Raw genomic sequence first — 23,716 nt, 5'->3', positions numbered from 1 at the left:
GCTAGATTCCAAAATTTTTTGAATTTTTTTGGAACCAGTACTCTATCGCTTCTCTTGCAGTATTTCAAATAATTTGTTTTAATTTTTTAATTTTTTGACTTTCACTTTAGTATAGTCATTTCGTTACAGAAATTTTTATTTGCATTAATTTTTAACAAAGTGGGAAATATGTTTTAAATCGTTGTATTGTTGAAACGTCCAATTATTTATCACTTTTTATAACACATATGTTAACATTTACTTCTCTAAGATGTTTACATATTCAAACTTGTTCATAATTCCATATATCTGAAACAAGTTAATATCGAGTCCAGAAAAACAATTCCATTAGACCATTACACTATGTCCACCATGTTTTACAATGGAGAATTGGTTACGGATATTAGACCTTTTTCCTTTTACACGACAAACCCATCGTATTCCGCTTGATTGGAACAATTGAAACTTAGTTTCATCGACGAAAACTATTTTTGCCCAATCAGGTACGGTCCAGTGGAAATAATCTCGAGCAAACCAGAGTTGGGCGTTTCCTTTCCTTTTTAAATACTAATGGTTTCTTAATGGCACGTCATCCGTAAAAATTGAATGATGCTAAACGACAGGGAATAGTTCATTCAATTTGCAATCTTGTACCATGAATATCAACTTTCATGGATCTGCAATTTTCCTGTTCTGTCTAATTGTTGTTTCCTTAAATCAACCACTTTTTGTCTTTCTAAATGTTCCCATTGAAAAAATTTTTTTTTAATTGAAGAAACAGTCTGCTGCCGTCTAAACATCGAGAAACATTGGATATCGATTCCCCCATTCGTTAGGCCATCAATGATTTTTTGTCAGATCAAAACCATATAATTTTTTACAAGTCTAAAATTTTTATTTTGAACCATGGTAAACTGCATAACCTAAAATTTGTTTCAGTACTTATTTTCGTAGCCTTGCTAAAATAGATCCTATCCAAATTTATTTCCCTCGACATCTCAATTTGGGAATTAATTTTTCTAGTTTTGTAGTGAAAAATCATACATGGGTGACGTGATAGTCAAATTAAAAAATTCTAATGTTTCATTACAGCACGTGCATATCTCTGCAATTTTCCTTAATAATAGAAATTCCTGAAGTTTCGAAACACCATATTCAGGGTGTCTTTTTTAACTGTTCTCTTTGGAATACCTCAGGAGGGACTGAAAATATCAAAAAAATATTTCCACAAATGTAATTAGGCACGAAGGGGGACATAATGCGGCAGAATTATTTTTTTAATATCTACAGTAATGAGGGAGATCTCAAGGTCAAGTGTGTTGTTTTAAATGAAATGCTATATTTTCTTCGTGATTTTATAGCTCGTTTCAATACGAATTCAACGAGGCAGTATACGTTGACATTTCTCTTTATGGAAAGTTGTAACGTAAAAAATTCGTGGAAAAAAAAACATTTCCGCGAGATATCCCGCGCTATCTTCGAAGGTTTCCGCGTGCACGTGCCCATCCGGTTAGCCCTTTTAAAAGTAAGTTATAAACAGCAATCTCACCGTCTAATCCCATCCGGAGACGCTCACGGTAACCGAACTTTCTCGAGCTTAGCACAGGCGTACGTATACCGGGAAAGGTTCAACGTTAGTCAGAACTGCTTAGCGTGTCGCTGTAACACGAGTTCCTCTTATTTCAACGGTGGCACGTAATGTACCTTTCGCGTGCATTTCCATCGATCGGCCCGAATATCGCCGAAGTAATCTGCCGAGCGTTGGAAATAAAGGAACGGAATAACCGAGACGGGTTTGGTAGCTCTTTCATTCGCACCTTTCGCAAATCGCCCGAACAGCTTTCCACGTGTCCCGACGGAATTATTACGATCATATTCCGCTGGTCTGGTCGAGTATTTCTTCAACGTGGTAATCTGAAAAAGCATGCTCGACGCGCGACAAGTTTTTTCGAACGATGTGCTTTTTATTAATTGGAGCCCATCGAGATAGGAGATCAACTCATTTTTAAAAAGACCGAGTATAAGCAAAATTCATTCGTTGGGTTTAACAGTCTTATCGAAGACGTGAAATGTTTCTCGTTTTCTTTGTTACGTTACAATGATATATTCCTGATGGGGATCCAAACGAAAGAGGCTAAAATCGATGATCGATGACCACCAAATTGATTTGGGACAGTCCAATTTACAGGGTGTTCGGTCATTCTTGAGAAAAATTTTAATGGAAGATTCTGGAAGCCAAAATAAGACGAAAATCAAGAATATCAATTTCTTAATTGAGGCTTCATTAAAGAGTTATTAAAAAATTAAATTAAAAAATTTCAAATCATTCTGAAAAAATTATTTTTGGTTGCAGGGATCAATTACAATCATTTTTGGTCAATAGAGATACCACCGAAATCCTATGCACGTTCGAGAAAAAAATTCCTTGCCGAAAATGTAATTTCTGACCATCATTGACATGTTTCCCTGAAATTTTTTGACGAAAAAAATTTCTTCAGATCGTTCTGGAAAAATTATTTCCGGTTGCGGGGGTCAATTATAATCATTTTTTGTGAATAGACATACCCCCAAAATCCTAACCATTTTTGAGAAAAAAATTCAGTAGGTGGACAAATTTTTCGGTGAAAAAAAAACTTTCAAATCGTTCAGAAAAAATTATTCTTAGTTGCGGGAGTCGATTACAATCATTTTTGGTGAATAGTCATATCCTCAAAATCCTAACCATTTTCGAGAAAAAAATTCTTTACCGAAAATGTAATTTCAGGCCAGAAATGTCACTCCAAAATTTCGCGCGTATCTTTAAAACGTCATAACTTCTGAACGAATTGGACGATTTTAATGTTCAAAAAAGCAAACTACGCGTACTTTCATGGAGAATATGTACAAATTGCAAAAATATTCGAAAAGTTGATCCTTGACCCCGCAAAATGAGAAAAACCCCATAAAAATGGTCCAATTTTCAAACAGTCATAACTCCTACAATTGTGAATATATTTCAATGAAACTTTTTTCTGAAGTAGAACTTATGGGTACCTACAAAAAAGTATTAGACAACTTTTCTGTAGAACGTCAAACAAATTTATTAAAAATGAAAAACGAATTTTTAAGAAAAATTGACAGGGGGTAGGTGCCTAAATTTCTCGGCGAAAAAAAAAAATTTCAAATCGTTCTAAAAAAATTATTTTCAACTGCAGGGGTCGATTGCAATCATTTTTGGTTATTACACATATTCCCGAAATCCTAACCATTTTCGAGAAAAAAATTTAGAACGGGCAGAACTTTAAACGTTAATAACTTTTTAACGAAGCCTTCATCAACAAATTAGTATTCTTGATTTTCGTCTTATTTTGGCCTCTAGAATACCCCATTAAAATTTTTCCCAGGGGTGGCCGAACACCCTGTATGTTATAGAAGTAAACATTTTCGTTTCGACATTTGGATTCTCATTAGACAATTTACGTAGAAAATTAATTTATATTGCCTAAAATGCCGGTGTTCCGTGGACCGTACTTGAGAAATAGGGGTTTTAATCGCCGTTCACAGGGTCTGGTACGAAAGCAATCTTGAAATCGAAGATGAATATGAGATCGAACCACAACTGATGGAGCAACGATCGAACCCAACAGTTAGGATGTTGTATAATTAATGTCTGCAATGTAGCGTAACGTCAACGATTGCGTTGAGAACCTCCTGGATTGCAATTCGATAATTCTGAGCTACGTATATAGTAGCAGGATTCATCTTGTAATTTGTTAACTTCACATATTATTGCTAGCATCGTCATTAATATGTCTCATACATCGTGAAAGATGTAGCAGTCGAAATTTTGAAGCTTTGACTGCCACGTCATCCATATATGACAGAACTTTTCACAATGGAACTGAAACAATTCTCAAATTGAAATGTTGAAGGAAATAAATTTGAAACTCTTGAATTTTAACGAGGCTGAAAAAATGAGTACTAAGAGAAATTTTAAGTCATGCAGTTTACGATTGTCTAAAATCAAAGTTTCGTTTTCGTGAATAATTTAGGGGATTTGGTCTGGCAGTTAACGTGTTAATGAATGTTTGCAACCCTGCTAAACCACCCCAAAATCTCTTTTTCGTAACTTCTCGCTTCAAATTTCTATCCTGATTCCACCAACGATTAGAAATCGACTAGATTCTCCCACCAGTCATCAAAATCGACAGTTTTTCTTTGTTGTTGCGTTGCAAGTAAAGTAACGATCGCACCCCAATTGCTAAAAAGTGCCTTAAGCCTAGCTTTAAACCTAAGTTTGGCGCGTGATTTGAATATTGAATTCTCCAAGAATTATTAACTTGGTCGAGTAGAACTTGTACGATTTTTAACCGAGCTTCGTGGCGAAAGATTGCTTGAAATTTTCTTGTACCCGTTAACTTGTAATTAATCGCGCGAGAAGTTCGCCAGAAGTTTAGTCATATATGCAAGGTTCCAGTAACTAACAGCAGAAGCGCGCTTAAGACGTTCTTGCGTCTGTTAGTTCGCAGTAATTCAGACTAAAAGCTCGTTTGATATTTGCTCGTATTCGGAATGAATTTCAAATGAGTTTTGCAATATGCAGCTCAAGTACATAATGCGTTTTCGGTGTAATGCTTAATATATGTGACGGAGGTTGATAATCCTTGAACAATTTAGCTAGTATTAGGATCTAGGTTAGCTTCGAGCCATTTAAACGACAGTGAATATGTTGATTCGTAAAGCCTAACAGTTGAATATTTAAAAAACTAGCGGTGATGTCAAAAACGTTAGAGAAAGCTCGACTTTCTTAGCGAACATCTGTTATTAATTATCTTCTTGCGTTATTATTCTAAATATTCTGAATTTTAAAGACTCAAGTCTAGTAGTCGATAATGTTTATTTGATATCTCGTAAAGATTAATTAACAGACATTAGCAAACTATAAATTTTATAAATCCTATTACTCAAGAATTTATTGTAACATTCGAAGTTCTATCTCTCCATAAAATATTGTGTTTATTCTAATATTCCAGTCAAAATATTTTTAGCAATTACTACTCACTGACAGGTCTAACCACTGATTGCTAATACTTAATATACGAGAAAATATACACGACTGAGAAACCATCGATCCTCCTTTACACGAATCCTACAGTCTGAAACTTTAAAATTGCAACGAGATCGTCCCACCCTCGCGCGGAATACATAAACACGGTCTCCGACATCAGGAAGTCAATCAACTTCAGTCACCTTTCGAGTGAACTACGGTTCGTCACGAAACAACGTCCCTCAGACAAATTTTACGAGTCATCCTCGCAAATTAGGCTTTTCGTGACAATGTCCTTTTAGGCTTTTCTCAGTAAACTCGGTGAACTAACGATGTCTCTGTACAGAAAATTTGACTATCGCTTTTTCTTAACTCTTTCCTTTCTAAACATTTTTTTCTGACTTACTAAAAATTTTGGTTAAATACTTAAACGTTTAAAGAGCCTTTCCGTGTTATGTTTAGGAGCAATATGTACGGTAATTTGTATCATAAAATTCTTTTTCTCGCCTTTGCGCCGTAAATCTATTTGAAACATTTCAAGGATGTTGTATTGTATTTATGACAACATTTATCACTGTACCATGACGTCATCTAAACGATTGATGGTAATACATTTTACTTTAACGTGAAGTTTTATATATATATGTCGAAATATAGGTTACCACCATTTGTAGAAAACTAGGAAATCTTAATACGCATTCAGGGATTTAAAAATCTGGGTAGCAACAATATTTTATTAGATATGTTTAAACACGAAGCGCTTAAAATAAAATAGATCTAGCGATTGGATGGAGAATTTAGAAAGATAGAATTCCGTAACGCGCGGCAGATATGCTGAAAACTTCTGACCTACTTAGAGACTTACGTCGCAGACTCCTGTGCAGCTTCCTTCGAAGGATCATCGTTTCTACTTAACCTTCTGGCAGCCATTGTCAGATTAAATATTCGTTATTCCAAGATATCGTTTATCGAAATCTCATTTCTATCAAGTACCGCGTGCATACGTGCACACTGCATTTTCTTGGAATATCGTCCATCGAATCCTCGTTTCTTGCAAGCTTGGCGTTAACGATAGAGAAGGACACGATAATAAATGGACAACCTTCGCTTACTGCATAATAAGGAAACGTAGTTATTCATTGGCGTTTGATATGCAGGAAAATTAGATTTGATATATTGCCAAATGATCTCTCGTATATTAATGCTAATACTAGGTTTACACGCAACCCACTTGAATCGCGATGCAGTGGAAATTTTGGGTTAAGTAGAATTGGAACTCGTTGCTACAATTTATACCGTGCCTGTATTCAAATTCTACCGATCCTCGTCTCGTTTCGATACCTTCTTTAACAACGTGCTTCTATCATGGGGAATATTAATTAAAGTTTGTCAGATGAACAAATTTTTAGGTTTATCGGTCTACGATAACCCAGTTATACTAGAACTTGCAAAATAATCTGTTATCAATCACGATATTATGATACTTAGAAAATTGTTTTAAATTTACTTTGATTATTAAAAGAGAATCCACTTTAGAACGAAATTTCTTTACTTTTGTATTATTTTGACATCTGTAATATTTAAAGACATTGATCGAAAGAAAGAATTAATTTTTTTTTTAATTCTGTTACAGCTTATGTTTTTTGTTTTAAAGAATGTTTATTTTCTAGCATTTTTGCAAACACCTATTTCCAACAGTACTTTTTAAAAAACTGTTCTTCTGGAATGATTGTTTTATAATTGATGTAGTAACAGTTAAAACCGATAGAAGCTATTATTTTAGATATTAAAGGATAGTTCATAAAATAAACAAAACTTGTTGCACAATATAGTAACATATAAATATGTTCACTTCGAACGAAAGATACAAAAATTTTAAGTATGAATAATTGAATTTTCCAAGTATCGATGGTCAACGTTTTTGTTTATATTTTTGTATTGTTATTTATAATGTGAGAATTTCTTCGAGAAAGTTTTATTTAATCTGTTCAAATGGAACCCGTTGAAAAAATTCCATAACTGTTTCAATCCCTGACACAATAAAAAAAAGGGACAAAGGAAGCTTATGTGGGTATAAATCGAAAGCAATGAAAAGTTTCAAATATTGGACAGAAGTGTATTCTTTCTCCAGTGTAAAAAAAAAAAACGGGAAGCTTCATTTTTCGAAACTATTGTTTGGACTGGGAATATCGATATCGTAGACACATTTTGAATGGCTCTTGTTTTGCACGATCAATTGACGCTATTGCTCCGAAGATTTCGCGTTCCACGGTTGATTTGTTATTCAATTTGGTATGCACAATCGCCGATTTAATAATGTCCCATTGTTCTAACTCCCAATTATAACGTTAATACTTGGACCGATTATGAAGCATTGCAGGAATCCACTGCACGAGCTCACTTTGAATGAAATTTCTATCAACCTCCAACAGAATTTTGTTATTATATTATAATACCTTTGAGCGTTCGACGTTGCATCAATTATCTGAATTAAATCCTTTTTAGGCAGAAACTCCTTTGAAAACCGTATCCTGATACGCGAAATATCTTTAAATCGGTGACGTGTGTAACTCTAATAAATACCTTCAATATTCCGCTAATATAGGCTATTATGAATATGTGCGTATATATTTCTCATTATTTTATAGAATCAATAACAAAGTTTGAAAAGTCTGAGAGACAAAATAATTATTATAGGCAAATAATAATAGAGAAACTACACGAAAATAAATAGTATTTTATGTATAAATTTCTTATTAATAACGATCAAATTAATTTTTTGTACCGTTAATTTACGGCACTTTTTTAACCAAATAAAATGAGAGGCTTTGATGCACTGCCTTTGTTAAAAGCCATTATTTATTTAGTGAATAAAAATATAGAATTATCAGATTGAATTACACACTTTAAGAAATGTATCACTCGGTAGTTAAATTTTTTATATGAAAACAAATCTATGGAAGTTTCTTTAAAAATTGTTTCAGACTATATATTCGTACGAGTCATAACAATTCAACGATATAACTAGAATTGCACGAGAGTAAGAAAGAAAGAAATTTTGAAAACTCAATCTCGAAACACGCTATAACGAATACAGTCGTGGTTCCAGATTTTCAATAATTGGTAAATTGCTCCAAAGGCCTGGTTCCAGATATCTCGTTCTGTATAACCATTAATCAATTCGTAGCACACGCGCGCGAACAGCGTGCCAAGATGCTTTTACAATAACGCTATGATAACAAAGGAACTCGCCATCAAACAACTTACTCACGCGCTAAGAACGGATCAGAATTTAATAAGCCCTGTTCAATAATTGTATTCCATCCTTTGTTCGTCAGAAACACATTCTTCTTCTTTTCAAGCTGCGTTAGGTATTTTAAAACAAGAATCATCGTATAAAGCACTTTGTGTAACAACAACGTTGCAACAAAAAAGGAAGCTGCACTTTTGTTCGAAAGACTGATATCGAGCACTGCTATCAAAGAAACTGAAAAATATTCATCTAAACTTTATCATCTACTAATCTTGCTGATGAGAAAATCTACGAACTCTTAAAAAATACCGAGAAAAGTGAAAACTTCTTCGGATTGGTTCCATCCATTGACAAAATAATTTCCTTTTCATTCGTGTAAAGGAATATTTTTCCACGTTAATCCGAACATTAGAGAATGAAGACTTCTATCACATTTTATGTCATAAAAATGTTTTTCATTTTCTTTGTTACGTTGCAATGATATATTTTTATAACAATTTAAATTACTGATGGAGATCCAAACGAAAGAGGCTAAATCGGTGATTGATGACCACCAAATTGATTTGGGACAGTCAAATATATAATATATGTAACTGCTTTTCTACATTGTTGTCCCCAATTCCGATGTCCAACATTTCCATTATATTTAACATGGAATAATGGCTTTTGTCGAATATTGCAGTGACCAGATAAATGACAATTTCAACAGTTTCTGCGTCGAGGTAAAAGAATTAGGCAATTTACGTAGAAAATTAATTTATATTGCCTAAAATACCAGTGTTTCGTGGAACGTACTTGAGAAATAGGGGTTTTAATCGCCATTTACAGGGTCTGGTACGAAAGCAATCTTGAAATCGAAGATAAATATAAGATCGAACCACAACTGACGGAGCAACGCTCGAACCCAACAATTAGGATGTTGTGTTTAATGACACCAATGTACCGTAACGTCAGCGATTGCGTTGAGAACCTCCTGGATTGTAAGGCGATTTAGGATGAGATTAGGCTGCCTAACGACGCTGAACGCTACACCACGTCTCAACGTAATGGATAACGGGGTAAAAAGGGATTGGTTCGAGCGATCACAGAGGTTTTATCGACGCAGATGGATCTATAATTAAATCAGTTTCACGCATGTTGTTCCTCTAGAACTATTTTACGAAGCTCGTTTTCTTTCTAATTATTTTTATAGTTGACTACGAAACGTATTCGATGAAAGATTGCTCCAATAGATTGGTAAGATTACTTTCAACTTGTACGCATTTCAGAAACGTAGTAACTATGAAATAAAATAATATACGAATTTTAGAAATGATAATGTGTTTCGAAGATGTTCCAAAATCCTTTCGGTAAGTGAAATTACAAATCTTTTTGTGTCACGAGAATATCCATACTATGGTTCAAATTAAACGAGAAATTAATGCAACAAAATTTCACTAGTATTTCGCGTATCTGTCGTACGTACTTTTAATTTCAAACGCACGATACGATCATAATTTGTATAAATTACAAATACGCAAAATCCAACAGATTTCCATGCATACTTTGCCACAATAGTTCGGGGCTAAAAATAAAACGAGAATGTTATGTGCTTTGTACAAAAGTAATTACTGTTTCATTTGTAACTGCGGAATAAATTTTCACTCGAACAAAACTAATAAAAAGTAAATTATATGGATTAATATCACGTTGATTTCATTTTTATTAGGTGAAGTATTAAAAAAGAGCTGTAATAAGCTTGGAATACTATAATAAAGCACAGCACTCTCCGCTCATTTATAGTTTAGCAAGGAAAGTAATTTTCTAGCAAAGAATGTCCTATCAGAGAAGCAAGTAATAGTTATTTTTCCAACCATTCTTCTACGACCATTTTTCTTTCAACTCACTTCTATAGCTTTTCAAGATTGTATTATAGTGATTATTAGCATAGTGCCAACAGCCAAAATATTCACCATTCTTCGCTACGAGATCACATAACGTGTAGGATAAAATCTATTCAATTTTGTTAAGATATTTACAAGTATTTACTACTATTTTGCTAATACAATTAGCTAAACGCTTCCAGGTCCATTGGCAGAACAAAACATCGCGTTTCGCTTCTTAATGTGAAATTTCTAATACAAGTGCTGGCGATTTATTAAGTCAGTATAGCGTGGTTACGGAGTTGCATTCCATAGTCGAATATTTTTCTTCCGCCTAACGGCTGTCAGTTCCACACCTCCTTCAACCGGTCGAGTATTCCTGGTTTCCGTCATAGAGACAGCCACGTACCATCCAGCAATTTCTGGAATCCGAGTAATCCGAACGGCGAAACGTGAACTGGACTCAATACCACCCTATGATTTATTACTCCAACATTTTCCTTTAATTTCGATTTCAATTCGCGGAACGATCGCCTTGGATGGAAGCGTCTCAATGATGTCGGCAATAAAACAATTAGGAATTTAATTACCTGACCCTGGGGCTATTTGATTGCATCCTCGCGTTTCTTCTCCGTTCTCTTCTTTTCTTGATGTCGATCTTACGAAAGCAAATGATGCTGCAGAAACTTATTCCAGTAATTACAAAGTTATACGAAAATATTAACCTGCGGATCTCAACGTGTTACACGGTGCTATTAAAACTTGCATTGCTAAAATTATTATCTCGAACGAAGATGCTTTCTAGAGTGAACGAAACCATTTTATCAATTTAGTTTGCACGAACTTGAAAATATACGTGCCCGCTAGTCGTTGATTAAATGTAAAAATATTAAATTCTGGTCGTCGATATTTTACATCTAGCGACCCTTTCTATTCCCTCTAACGTGATAAGAAGTCAATACAATTATCTCCATGAACTTTTTATCTGTAAGTGAATGAGATGGAGCCCTTTAGCCTGTCTCAGAGCCCAAGTCTTTTTAACTTATCTTGGTCGAGACTCTGGGCTGCAAACCTCTATTTCTAAAAGCATCAGAAATTCATGTAGGAGATTTCAGTACAAATTATTATTATAATATGTCACTTCCGTGCTTATATCGAATCCAGTAGAAAATAAATGTTACACAAACAAACGTATAAAGAGGAACGATGAAGATTATTTTTTTTATTTCGAGCAATTTTAATCTCTCTTTTTATGCGTTGCATCGTATGCACAGAGACTATCGAGAAGTTATAATATTTTGGATAGATAATTTGCAGCTTTTTGAATAGACTGCATTGCAAATCTCTACTGTGTGTTCACAAAAAAAAATCGATTATTTTAATTCGTTTCTGGGGTATACAACATTTTGTTTTCCGTACTGATCACTCGACTCTATTCTTGAACACTGGGTTTTCGTACCTCGCGAATGTACTCTATCTAACGCGAACATAGCCTGTGGGTTCATCGATGGCGCTTGGTATGTGATTCCAGGTCAGCAAAGGCAGTATCGGGCAAACGGTAACGATGATCGGCTGAGGCGGACCTCAGGTCGTGGAATCGAGAGAAGATTCCCATGCATGGCCTGAACCTCCCTGGAATCCCATGGTCCAGAGGAGAGAAGGAGCATAACGTAGCCGTCGTCGAGGAGGGCGCTTCGGATGCTCCGGACTGCCGACTAGGGTCGTATGGAGGGGAAGGACGTAATCACCACGGAAGGCACCTTGCTTCTAAATTTCACCACTAACGCCACAAATGACACCGACGACTTCTTTGGAGGATTTCCTGGCAAACACTCCCGATACACGGCCACGCAGGTAAGATTTATGGCGGCCCCAGAGACCTACTTCTTTCCTCTCCTATCTCGCGCTTCGTTTACTTTTGTCCATCCTGCAGAATCAGCGGTCCTTCAAACTCTTAACCACGGCTGAACTGTATTTACGAGGCCTTATTCATACAGTGACAAAGTATACAGGGTGTTCCGCCACCCCTGGGAAAAATTGTAATAGAGGATTCTAGAGGCCAAAATAAGACGAAAATGAAGAATACTAATTTGTCGATTGAGGCTTCGTTAAAAAGTTATTAACATTTAAAGTTTCACCCGTACTGAATTTTTTTCTCAAAAATGCGCAGAATTTCGAGGGTATGTCTATTTACCAAAAAGGATTGTGATTGACCCTTGCAACCGAAGATAATTTTTCCAGAACGATCTGAAATTTTTGAATTTAATTGTTAATAACTTTTTAACGAAGCCTCCATCAACAAATTGGTATTCTTGATTTTCGTCTTATTTTGGCCTCCAGAATCCCCCATTAAAATTTTTCCTAGGGGTGGAAAGGAGGATCAAGAAATCTACTAAATTATTAAAAGTATAAATTGTGGAAAAAGCTGATGAATAATAATGTATTTATTTCAATTTGAATGTAATAATCCATACTTAATAATGGTGTATTAAGAGATTGACGTATCTCGATGATATCATTTAATAGTATTATATCATTAGAGCATCGTCGAATTTTAAACGAATTTTTCTAGAAGCTACATTTTTCGAAATGATGACAAAGATACCTCGAGTACTAATAATTCGTTTGATTTCCCTTCATAGCATATCTGTAACCGAAACTTGAATACTTTTTATCGTTACTAACTATTTTCTTTCTTTTTCGTTGGAAATACTTTTTTAGTTTAAGAATCTGGAGTACTTTGCGCTATAGTAAACTTATGCACGTCTCAGTTGGAATCTTCCGATTCCAATGCATCACACTAAAACCCATTCAAGTTAATATAACTTTGCTCATTATGAATCCCAATATTATGCCCAAGATCATTGACTGAAGATTATCGCAAAGACCATGAATAATTATGCCGGGTATGTTTGTAACAAGAACAAATCGAGCGCTGTCGTGCGTCCAAGTTCCAGCGGTCGGAACTTTGAAAACCGTGCTGTTAACGATAAGTATTTAATTAGTTTAGTTAACGCTGGCAGATTAGAAGGAAGCAGTTCCTTATTAACAAATTTCAGGGAAGGTTGTAATTATTCTTGTTCGACTAATACTAAATATCGACTAATAATACGAGAAAAATATAAGATAAGATTTCTTACGAAAACTAGTAATTGAAATTTTAATCAATAACTATCATATTATGAACGATCGAAATGAATGTTCCTTCTTAATAATAGTTATCGACAACGGTAAAAAAATAATCGTTATTTGAAACTGTAAAACATTTTCGAAAAAATAATTATTATCCTATAAATGATATTTATTTTAGTTATAACGTCGAAAAGCTAACGCAACTCTCGTTTCGATTTTTATAAAGAATTCGTTTGTACATTTAGCATTGACTTAACATTCTTTAATACACTCGTTGAACAGTTTCTGAATTTATCAGATTATTTTATAAAAATATCTTTCGTGCTCAAGCTCTCAGATATGGGAAACAAATTATTTTTATTGTGTCATACTCTTGGGGATAATATTTCATAGGTGTTTTACGTGGATCGAATAAGGAAGCTATTTTATGCGATAAAATCATGTAACATCTCGTAAAAACTGAGAACACCTTTCTTGAATATTAATATCGTCTTCGACTATCGAATTTATCAAATTATTTCTGTACAGAATTCCATATACAAAAGTAAGCAAAAAATGTGAAATAAATTCTGTTCATAATTGAATTCAATTTGCATGGGACACGCGTGCGATTGCATACGATTTGCCATTGGCCATTATCCACTATTTGTGCTAACGTCCACGTCGTATTATACTTCGTTGCACGCGTACTAGATAAATTTTCGAAATTATCCCGAAAACGAAATAATAGTACTTTACATTTTCGATTTAACTTTGCTTTCGTTTAATTGAATTTAATAACATACACAACAGAACGTTTTGTCGGGAAAAATAGAATTTTATTTAAAAAAAATTCACAATACTCGTCGAGAAGTTATCGACGGGATTCTTAAATCCCAAGAAGCAAAAAGAAACCGTAAAACTCCCGGGGAAACGGAATGACTATGCGCCAGTGTCCTTGAAGAGGTTAAATGGGTAATTTATACGCTTCCAAGTGCAAGGATCTTAAACCCAGATATTTACGTAACGCGGTGGACCTCCCTTTTCCGTCTTTATTTATAACTCCTCGTATCGGGATTGTAAATTTCTTTCGTTTCTTTTAAGCAGCGTTTCCATCTCTGTCGCGTTGAAATTCCGGTGACAAAGGGCGACGAGAATTGCAGTCGTAAACGCGTTGTGCGTCGTGAAACGACCGACATTCTTTGCTAATTCCGTACATCGTTCGAGAAATTGAGCGTGTAGCGAATCTCCGGTTGTTAATTTGCAATAACGAATACTTAAGAAATGTGGTAAAGTACTGTTATTGATTCCTGTTCGATCACTCGTAAGGTGACGTAACGTTGTAAAGTCCAAGTCCTAGTTCTTTTCAGTGCCCCTATGGCGGCAACGTTCTTAATCTACTTCAGAATTCCATTACAGCGCGGACGAAAAATCGACGAGGTTCGATCAAAGTTGGACGCCACTACTGCGCGAAGTTCGTAATCAGTTTCTTCCGCGTCGAGCTCCGGTGATTTTTTTCCTGTAAATGACGCATAAGCGGCTCGAAACGTCGTCGAGGTGGCAACGATCCAACCTTGGATATTTAATCGAGGCAATGGTCGCGGTGCTTGCAGAAGAGACTTAGCTGGAAACGACGCGAGTTCGAAATCTCGAAAGCAGCGAAGAAATCACGTTCGTATCAGAAACCTGATCCACATCGGTATCCTTAATCCCCGCCATAGATTTTGATATAGGAACTACAAATCGATCTTCCAAATCGGACAGTGCGTAGTGAGGAAAAAAAGGTTTACGTGGGGAAGATGAATCTGTAATTTTAGTTGTCTTCTGAATATTTTTATTTCGAGAAATCTTACTTTATTAACTCTTAATTATTAACTAAAAATCTTAATTATTAACATGAAAATATTAGAAAATTTATCAGAATTACATAGTTGAAGTTGCATCGTTTTAAACAGAAGGAGATCGATTAACGAGAAAAGTAAATGCATGTTGAATTGCAAGGCAAATTAAAATCTATACAATCTATACATTGACTTAAGACTATAAATCAAAGTAATATTAAAGGACAGGATATTTAGACTCGTACAAAAAAGCATGTTATTTTGTAATTATTAACATGAAAATATTAGAAAATTTATCAAAATTACATAGTTGAAATTGCATCGTTTTAAACAGGAGATCAATTAACGAAAAAAAAAATAAATACACGTTGAATTGCAAGGTAATTTGTAATCTATACAATCTATGTATTATGTTAAGAGCATGAATCGAACTAAAATATTAACAACTTTTTGCTTTCCGTCCTACGAAAATGGAGAGAATTGTGATCGAGAAAAGTTTTAGTTCGAGCAAAATTTTAATGAGAAATGTTACATAAGAGAGTTAAACGCTTCTCCTAAACAATTTTTCAATTTATGTTACGAGAACCGTATTTTGATCGTCGTCAGTTAGTTTTGTCCCACCGTCTGACGTATTGAACATCAAAAATTTCAGCGCCTGAACTTTAGAACTAATCGAACTTTGGAGTGAAGGTAGAATGAAACTTTCTGGGTTGCTGGTGATAAACTCTTATAGTCGTGAGTCTGTTGAACTTTCCTTTGGCAAGTTAGTTGAACTTTTATACAGTGAACTTTCGTTCGTTAAACCTCTCAACCATAGGAGTGTTTGAACTTCTCGAATGGACTGTATCGTTAACGCAGTTAAATCACTGTTACCTGAACGTTGTTTAACCGAGCATTTTCGACCGTTCGACCAAAGCAAAATGTTAATATAACATTTCAATTACGAAATATTGAGTTTTTGCTTGGAGTTTCTTTGCATCAAATTATAACTAAAACTTATCCATTAATAGCGCGTCTCTTTCTTTTAATTTTTCGAAATTAATAGTTTTACTTGAATAGATATACACAAACTAAATTATTAATTATTTTCTAAATAATCCAGATTTGATCATACTTAGTCCTTGGTTAGGTAACAAATTGTGTATACATCAATTCGTAACATAATTTCAAATATAATCAATTCTATTAAAATTGGAGTATGTAGCAATGAGATATATTCCAACTTTAGATAATTAGAATTTAGTATTTCCTTGTTCGTAAATAAGAAGCACAGAGTCGTACAAAAATTAAGAAATGCCACGTATGTTATTTAATAAAATTGTGCGAGAAAATTTGCAAATTAACTTCAGTTTTTGACACAGTTGCTGTTGACGTGCATTAATTTAAAATATTTGATTTATTAGCGACTTTTGAAGGCTCAGATACATTTTAATCGTTTTTCCATCGACTGAGTTGATTACATATACGAGGAATTATCGCGAAATTCGCCATTTATCTCGTTATTCTCGCAAATGTAATTAAGGTACACCAGTTTGTCACTCACCGTTTGCCAAATGTAATTTTAGTTATTAATGAAATAAAAAATTTCATTTTGATAACGATCGAATTCGAGCATATCACCGAGAATATCGAAAGCTTATGATAAACATAGTTTATAACGATAATGTTTGATTTTGGAGTACCATAGGGGATCGTCGACCAGTGTAATGCAAATCGATGACTAAATTATATACTTCGATTATTCTTTATGCATTTTAATCGATAAGTGAATCGTAAGTTTACGATTAAACAAATTTTTCAAGCTCTTTACACAATTATATGTAACTTAACAAAGTTCTTATTCTAAATCCATCGATGTATAACAATGCATAATCACTGTAAATTATTGCACGTAAAGCCATAGTTCTAATAGTCCCCCAAACAGTACAAAATTATTTTTTCGACAATATTTTATACAGGGTGTTCGGCCAACCTTGGGAAAAATTTTAATAGAGGATTCTAGAGGCAAAAATAGGACGAAAATCAAGAATACCAATTTGTTGATGGAGGCTTCGTTGAAAAGTTATTAACAATTAAATTCAAAAATTTCAAATCGTTCTGGAAAAATTATTTTCGGTTGCGGGAGTTAATTACAATCATTTTTGGTGAATAGACATACCCCCGAAATCCTACCCACTTTCGAGAAAAAAATTCGAGTAAGTGCTGAAAGTTTTGGGTGAAAAAAAAGACTTCCGAATCGTCCTGGAAAAATTATTTTTAGTTGCAGGGGTCAATTGCAAACATTTTTGGTCAATAGACATACCCCCGAAATCCTACTCAGTTTCGAGAAAAAAATTCATTTCCGAAAATTTCATGTCTGACCATAGCGTTGATATGTTTCACTGAAATTTCATGCGTATCTTTAAAACACCATAACTTCTTAACGGATTGGACGATTTTAATGTTTAAAAAAGCAAACTACGCGTATTTTGGCGGACAATACATACAAATCGCAAAAATACTCGAAAAGTTGGTCCTTGACCCCGCAAAATGAGAAAACCCCCATAAAAGTGGTCCAATTTTCAAACAGCCATAACTCCTACAATTGTGAATATATTTCAATGAAACTTTTTTCTGAAGTAGAGCTCATGGGTACCTACAAAAAAGTATTAGACAACTTTTCTGTAGTGCGTCAAACAAAATTACTAAAAATGAAAAAGGAATTTTTAAGAAAAATCGACAGGGGGTAGGTGCCCAAATCTTTCGGCAAAATTGAAAAGTTTCAAATCACTCTGGAAAAATTATTTTCAATTGCAGGGGTCAATTGCAATAATTTTTGGTCAATAGACATATCCCCTAAATCCTACCCACTTTCTAGAAAAAAATTCGACAAGATGAGAAATTTTTCGACAAAATTAAAAAATTTAAAATCGTACTAAAAAAATTATTTTTAGTTGCAGGGCTCAATTACAATCATTTTTGTTGATTAGACATACCTCCGAATTCTTACGCATTTTCGAGAAAAAAATTCAGTACGGTCGGAACTTTAAACGTTAATAACTTTTTAACGAAGCCTTCATCAACAAATTAGTATTTTTGATTTTCGTCTTATTTTGGCCTCTAGAATCCCCCATTAAAATTTTTCCCACGGGTGGCTGAACACCCTGTATATATTTTCGGTTTAGTAATTATCTAAATCTTTTTTTTGATATCTTTCGTAATTTGCAATGAAAGGCTTCTCCCTTAATATACAAAAGTAGCACAAATTAAATATTATAGCGTTCTTAGAAATCAAAGTTTCGTCGCTGATTCGACCTACCTCGTTGATAAAATTTATCAAAATCGAAATTATTAATGGCCAATGATTATATTTGTCACAGTATTCAACGACAGGGGCACATAAAGCACACTTTTGTCGCAGCTAATATCGAGCGCGTGTATGCTTGAATCATGTATGTCTAAAGTAGGTTATTGGCTCATCATGCTGGCGCACGTTCAATATTCATGCATCGGTAAGAAATAAATGATTCTTGCATCATTTTATGGAAACAGCTGCGTCCGATTACGTATGTAGCTTGATCCACCGATATCTTTCCACTACTCTAAACTCTGATTCAGAGTTGAGCAAACATTCGATCAACTATGACATACAATTCAGTCGGTTTTGATCATTTTCCCTCGAAAAAAAATTCTAAACACTCATAAAACATAAATAAATATATATGCAAAATATTGATATTAAAAAACTTATACTTCTTTCGTAAAAGAAAATCCCTTAAAAGACCAGAAAAATGTTCCGTACTAGAATACCCCCTTAACAGTCGAATATACAATTTCGAAATACTCTGCACGCATGTTTGAATGGTCACGTAAAAACATAAACCGTCCCGCTGCAAACAAGTCACAGTTTCAATCGAATCGCGTCGAAGTGGCCCGATTTAATCGCCCTTGCAAAGAGAAACCTGTTCCCCACTTCCATTTTTCGCGGCGCCATTTATCTCTGGATTTTCCCTGGTTCGCCGCTGATGCAGATTTCCCGATTGTTATCGTGCTCGACGGACTCGGCCAGCATGGAAATATCGTACAATGGGTTGTTACCGGGGAGCAATAACGTTCAAATCCAATGATACATGTACACAAGTGGTCCGCGGCAACCGCGTAATTTTTGCAACGAAAGTGTCCATCGCGGAATCAGCCGCCGTTGAATATAATACCCAACGATGAGCCCAGTCGTTTCGAAACGCTTGTCGCAGCGCGAAAGATTATCTCGAATTAAATTGTACGCTTTGCATGCCAGCCAATTTAATTACGACGATAATTTCGTTATGTCCCGACGTCGCAAAGCATTCGGCTTACCCGTCGAATTCGCTCGACGCCGGTCGTCGAAACTTTTCTGTAAATAAATCCCGAGGAGATTAAAGCAAATCGTAGTAATTGCTCGCTGTTCAAGGTAAAGTTTTTATCAATTTGCTCTGCTCTTAAAACTTTTAAAAGAAGAAACACTCACAGTGTGATTTCTACCTGTCAGTACCTTACTTCGAATCGAAAGAAAAAATAACGATTCGACCAGGAATCACCCCAAAACGAAGAATATTTTACAATAAAAATCGATCTTGTTGCAAATATCATAACAGGGAAGTGACAATTAATCCTTTAGAGTTTAAGATGTTTTGTATTTTGTAGAAAAAAGTAGTATGGTACTAGGGTCTGAGAAGAAAATTTTTCTTTCTAAAAACAAGAAATAGGGAATTTTGAAAGCAAAAAATTAACCCTCATCCTTGAAAGCTAAACTATTTAACCTTTTGCATAATATCTACCATAATCAACGAAACAAATGAAGAAATTAAAAATTTCAAACATTTATAAATTTGTCTGGAGAGAAAGGAGAATGTTAATATTCTTTAAAATGGCGTCACAAAATTGCATTCAAGTAGCCAGATATTTCTATTAAAGTGACTTCTTGGAGTACAAAGGGTTAATACGTTCTGCAACGCCATTGTAAAACTTTTTTAAAAAAGCAATAGCACGTTAAACGTCATTTGATATCTTTTTCAGAATAAAATGTACGTTCGTTCGATCGTTGCTCGCAGTGAAAGCAATAACAAGTGTGTTTACCGACAGCGGTTGAATCAGATAAGTCTGTTCCGCCGAGGCAAAAGGAGGATGAACACGTTCGTTCGATAAGAAAACAATTCCGTTCGATACGCGTCGTTCGTTCGTTGGCATTTCAGCCTGCTATATGCGTGTAAAAATTCCTCGTAGCTCTGAATTAAAAGACGAGAAGAGCAAGAGTCGATATCGAAACGCTTAATAGAACGATTCTTAATATATAGAGCCAGACGAAGGGTAGGAAAGTTGCACCTAGGAATTTCCTAAGTTGTTCGACATATTCGATATATCCAAAACTTCCCCAACCGTGAAGTTTCCTAACTAATTTTGAAGCGATTTGAATTTCTGCTGAATTTTAAGCGTAACTAGTTCATAGCTTCGCTGGAAATCAAAGTACACAATGCGTCAAGTTGAGATTCCAGAGCATTCTTTACACTAAACTTTATGTACACCAATTTCTACCATGACCGGTCAAATGATTTCTTCTTCTCTTTTACGGAGCAACGTACTTCCAATGTTTGCATTATATGTACAGAAAGTAGTGTTTTGAAATTTATTCGTAAGATATCTTTCTCTTTTATATCGCATATTTTTCAGCAGATAGAAAAAATAGAGATAAAGTTTATTTGATTTTGAACCTTCTTAAGATTTATATAAAACGTTTTAAAAAATTTTTACAAATAATGTATATGTATTGAGATATGACCACAAGTTTTGCATAAATCATTATTTATTACTAGGAATATAAAAGAATAACAAAAAATAAACATTATAATTATTTTTATCACAGTTAGAAGTAACACTCTTGTGCAAATTTTAACCGCTTGAATGCGTTGACTTTAGAAATGTAAGGACGTTTTCTTGAAATTCGACCGTATAGTCAATGAGAATCCAAACTAATCTAGCTAAGAAACTATCTATATCTATCTATCTAAGAAACTCTATATTTATGATAACCTATGCAAGGCGGATCGCAGCCAATTTGCTAATATTATTTAGTTTTTAATTAATAATTGCATTACCCAGCTAAGAATGATACAATTATTGATTAAACGCTAAATAATATTACCCAGATCTCACCACGTGGAGGTTGCTGCGAATGGAGATCCACCCTAACCGAATCCCATCCACCCTCCATTAATAAAGAGCTTCTGTGACCAACGATCGTTGGTCGAGGAAGCAACAAACGAAAGTGCAACCAATGAAAGGTGCACAACCAACGAAGAGAGTATTTTAACCAAAACGAGAGTTTGTATTCAAATAGAACCCTGCCTGACATAATAGTTAATATCGATAACGTTGGTCGAAGAAGCAATAAACGAAAATGCAACCAACGAAGGAAACAACCAACAAACGAGCTTTCTGAGAAAGAATTTGTCTGAAAATGCCCATCAACAAAACAACAAAATATAGCCTGCCTGATAGAATAGTTAATACAGACAACTAAACCCCTGCCTAACTATTAATCTAAATTAATTTACATCCTACCTATTTGATTATTTAACAAAATAAATTAAAATATGTACCTCTTTGATATGTATCTTGTGTTTATCCCACGATGATTTCCTGCAACACAAACAAAACAACATGAAACAAAATTGTAACAATTCCTAATTCTTACTTCTGTAAACCTAGAACTTCCATAGGAATATGCCCTGTAACAGAAATTTATTTATTAGAAATAGAACAAACAAAAATTTGACATTCGTAAAACTACAGATACTACAACTACAGGCAAGTGCAGTGACAAAGTGAAAATAGTACATAATATATGTTACTTTGATTCTACAATGTATTCGTCGCGAAATATCTTCTTGCACGTAAATCTAATGATATATTTTAATAAGTAAAGAAAGACTTTGGTTATCTTCGATACCCAAAGTCGTAAAATCAATCATGAAAGTGAATTTAATTACTGAAAAATATAAAGAACAATCGGAAACTACACATTTGACACTAATTTTAGAATGAATATAATTACAAGTAAAAGATATTAGAATCATGACTCTACTTTCGATCGACGGTACGATATTTGTCATATTAAAAATCGCGGCGTGCAAAAACATCGCACGCTTAAATAAAACGCGACGCGACGCGACGCGTGCTCATAGCGTGCAGTGAGTGTGGGTATCAAATTGATCCCCCCCGGCCTTGATTATCAGAAAAGCAAGTCACGGTTGAAACTGGTCACTCTACTTCTCTACGTACACCGCCGGGTCCCAGAGAACACACGATTACAAAGGGACCCGACTTAGTACTGAGAAAGGACCTGAATCAAGACCTCTCGACGTCGGTTATGCTCTTTTCCGGATAAAGAGGAGAATAATCCCTCCGCCAAGGCCCCACTTAAGCTGAACCAAGCTGCACCGGGGTTGAAGCGGTTAGAGTTATCAGACCTACTACACAGGTGATCACGTGTTTCATTCCATTAAACAGAGGTGATCGAGCAAAACTCTCTGGTTCTTTCAGTCGAGACATAATCTCGGAAAGCGAGAACCAGAGAACGAGCGAACGAGAGAAACTGATGTATGTACTCGTTATATATTCATTTTAAAATGAGTGTCAAATTTCAAATAATTGAATCTACTATGACATTTGTCATCTCAAAAATCGCGGTATACAAGAAGATTCGAATTTTAAGCAAAAGATCCGAAGATAAAACAATATACATGTGTTACTACTCACGCGGTCATTACACTTGCCAAAGAGAACACGTATACAACCAGTCACCCATGTCGGTTAGGACGAAACATTCTAATCGACATGGGGGCCGGAGGAATAAAAATCATATGCAACTCACGGATTCTTACTGTTACTCACAACGGCCCGGCATTGGTCAGCATTGGTCAGCATTGGTCAGCATTGGTCAGCATTGGTCAGCATTGGTCAGTCCTGGTCAGTCCTGGTCAGTCCTGGTCAGTCCTGGTCAGTCCTGGTCAGTCCTGGTCATCAGTAGTCAGCCAATGTCACTAATGGCCAGAGGTAGGCCCCCGAATTCGCGAGACTGAGTGAGTACGCTAGCAGTGACTCCTTATATACCTCTTTCTAAGGTGGAAGAGTGGGGAGACGGAGGCCAAGTTGACAGTTAAAGACAGTTTGGTCTACCGAACAACTATTTCGGTTGGCCCTACCTTTTGGATTCCTGGACCTTTGATCTTGATGTCAGCCTCACTGTTGACCATCGATGACCATTACCTAATCGTTGTTGACCAGCGAATAACCAACGACCCATTAAAACCACGACCAAGTCGAAGATTAAAGCCTTCTTACAAGGATCCTCTTAAAATTTAATGCACGATCTTTTTAACATTTTGTTCCATTTTGAAGGAGTGTATCTCAAGACTAGGAAGTAAAAAAATAAATGTTAATCGGACATCGCGGATAATCGGTACAATAAGACATATAGTAAGGAGCATAAGTGACCACAAGTTTTGCATAAATCATTATTTATTACTAGGAACATAAAAGAATAACAAAAAATAAACATTATAATTATTTTTATCCCGAAGTCGTATTTTCAGTAACTCCCATAGATTCTCTATGGGGTTGAGATCGG

The 23,716-nt window shown here is 35.0% G+C and overlaps 1 protein-coding gene across 2 annotated transcripts in view; it reads left to right on the top strand.

The window, feature by feature from the left end:
- 5-ht7 (5-hydroxytryptamine receptor 7) overlaps positions 1–23,716 on the top strand; it is a 253,367-nt gene that overhangs the window by 79,228 nt on the left and 150,423 nt on the right. For both annotated transcript variants that reach the window (XM_076783333.1, XM_076783322.1), the window contains exon 3: positions 11,652–11,974. In XM_076783333.1, coding sequence (XP_076639448.1) covers positions 11,846–11,974 — 129 coding nt within the window. In that variant the 5' untranslated portion in view covers positions 11,652–11,845. The remainder of the gene's footprint in view (positions 1–11,651; positions 11,975–23,716) is intronic.

This window comes from Colletes latitarsis, chromosome 1 (assembly GCF_051014445.1).
Source record: "Colletes latitarsis isolate SP2378_abdomen chromosome 1, iyColLati1, whole genome shotgun sequence".
NCBI classification, from domain to species: Eukaryota; Metazoa; Arthropoda; class Insecta; order Hymenoptera; family Colletidae; genus Colletes; species Colletes latitarsis.
Note: the sequence above shows the minus strand (reverse complement) of the source record. Positions and strands in the feature narration are given on the sequence as shown.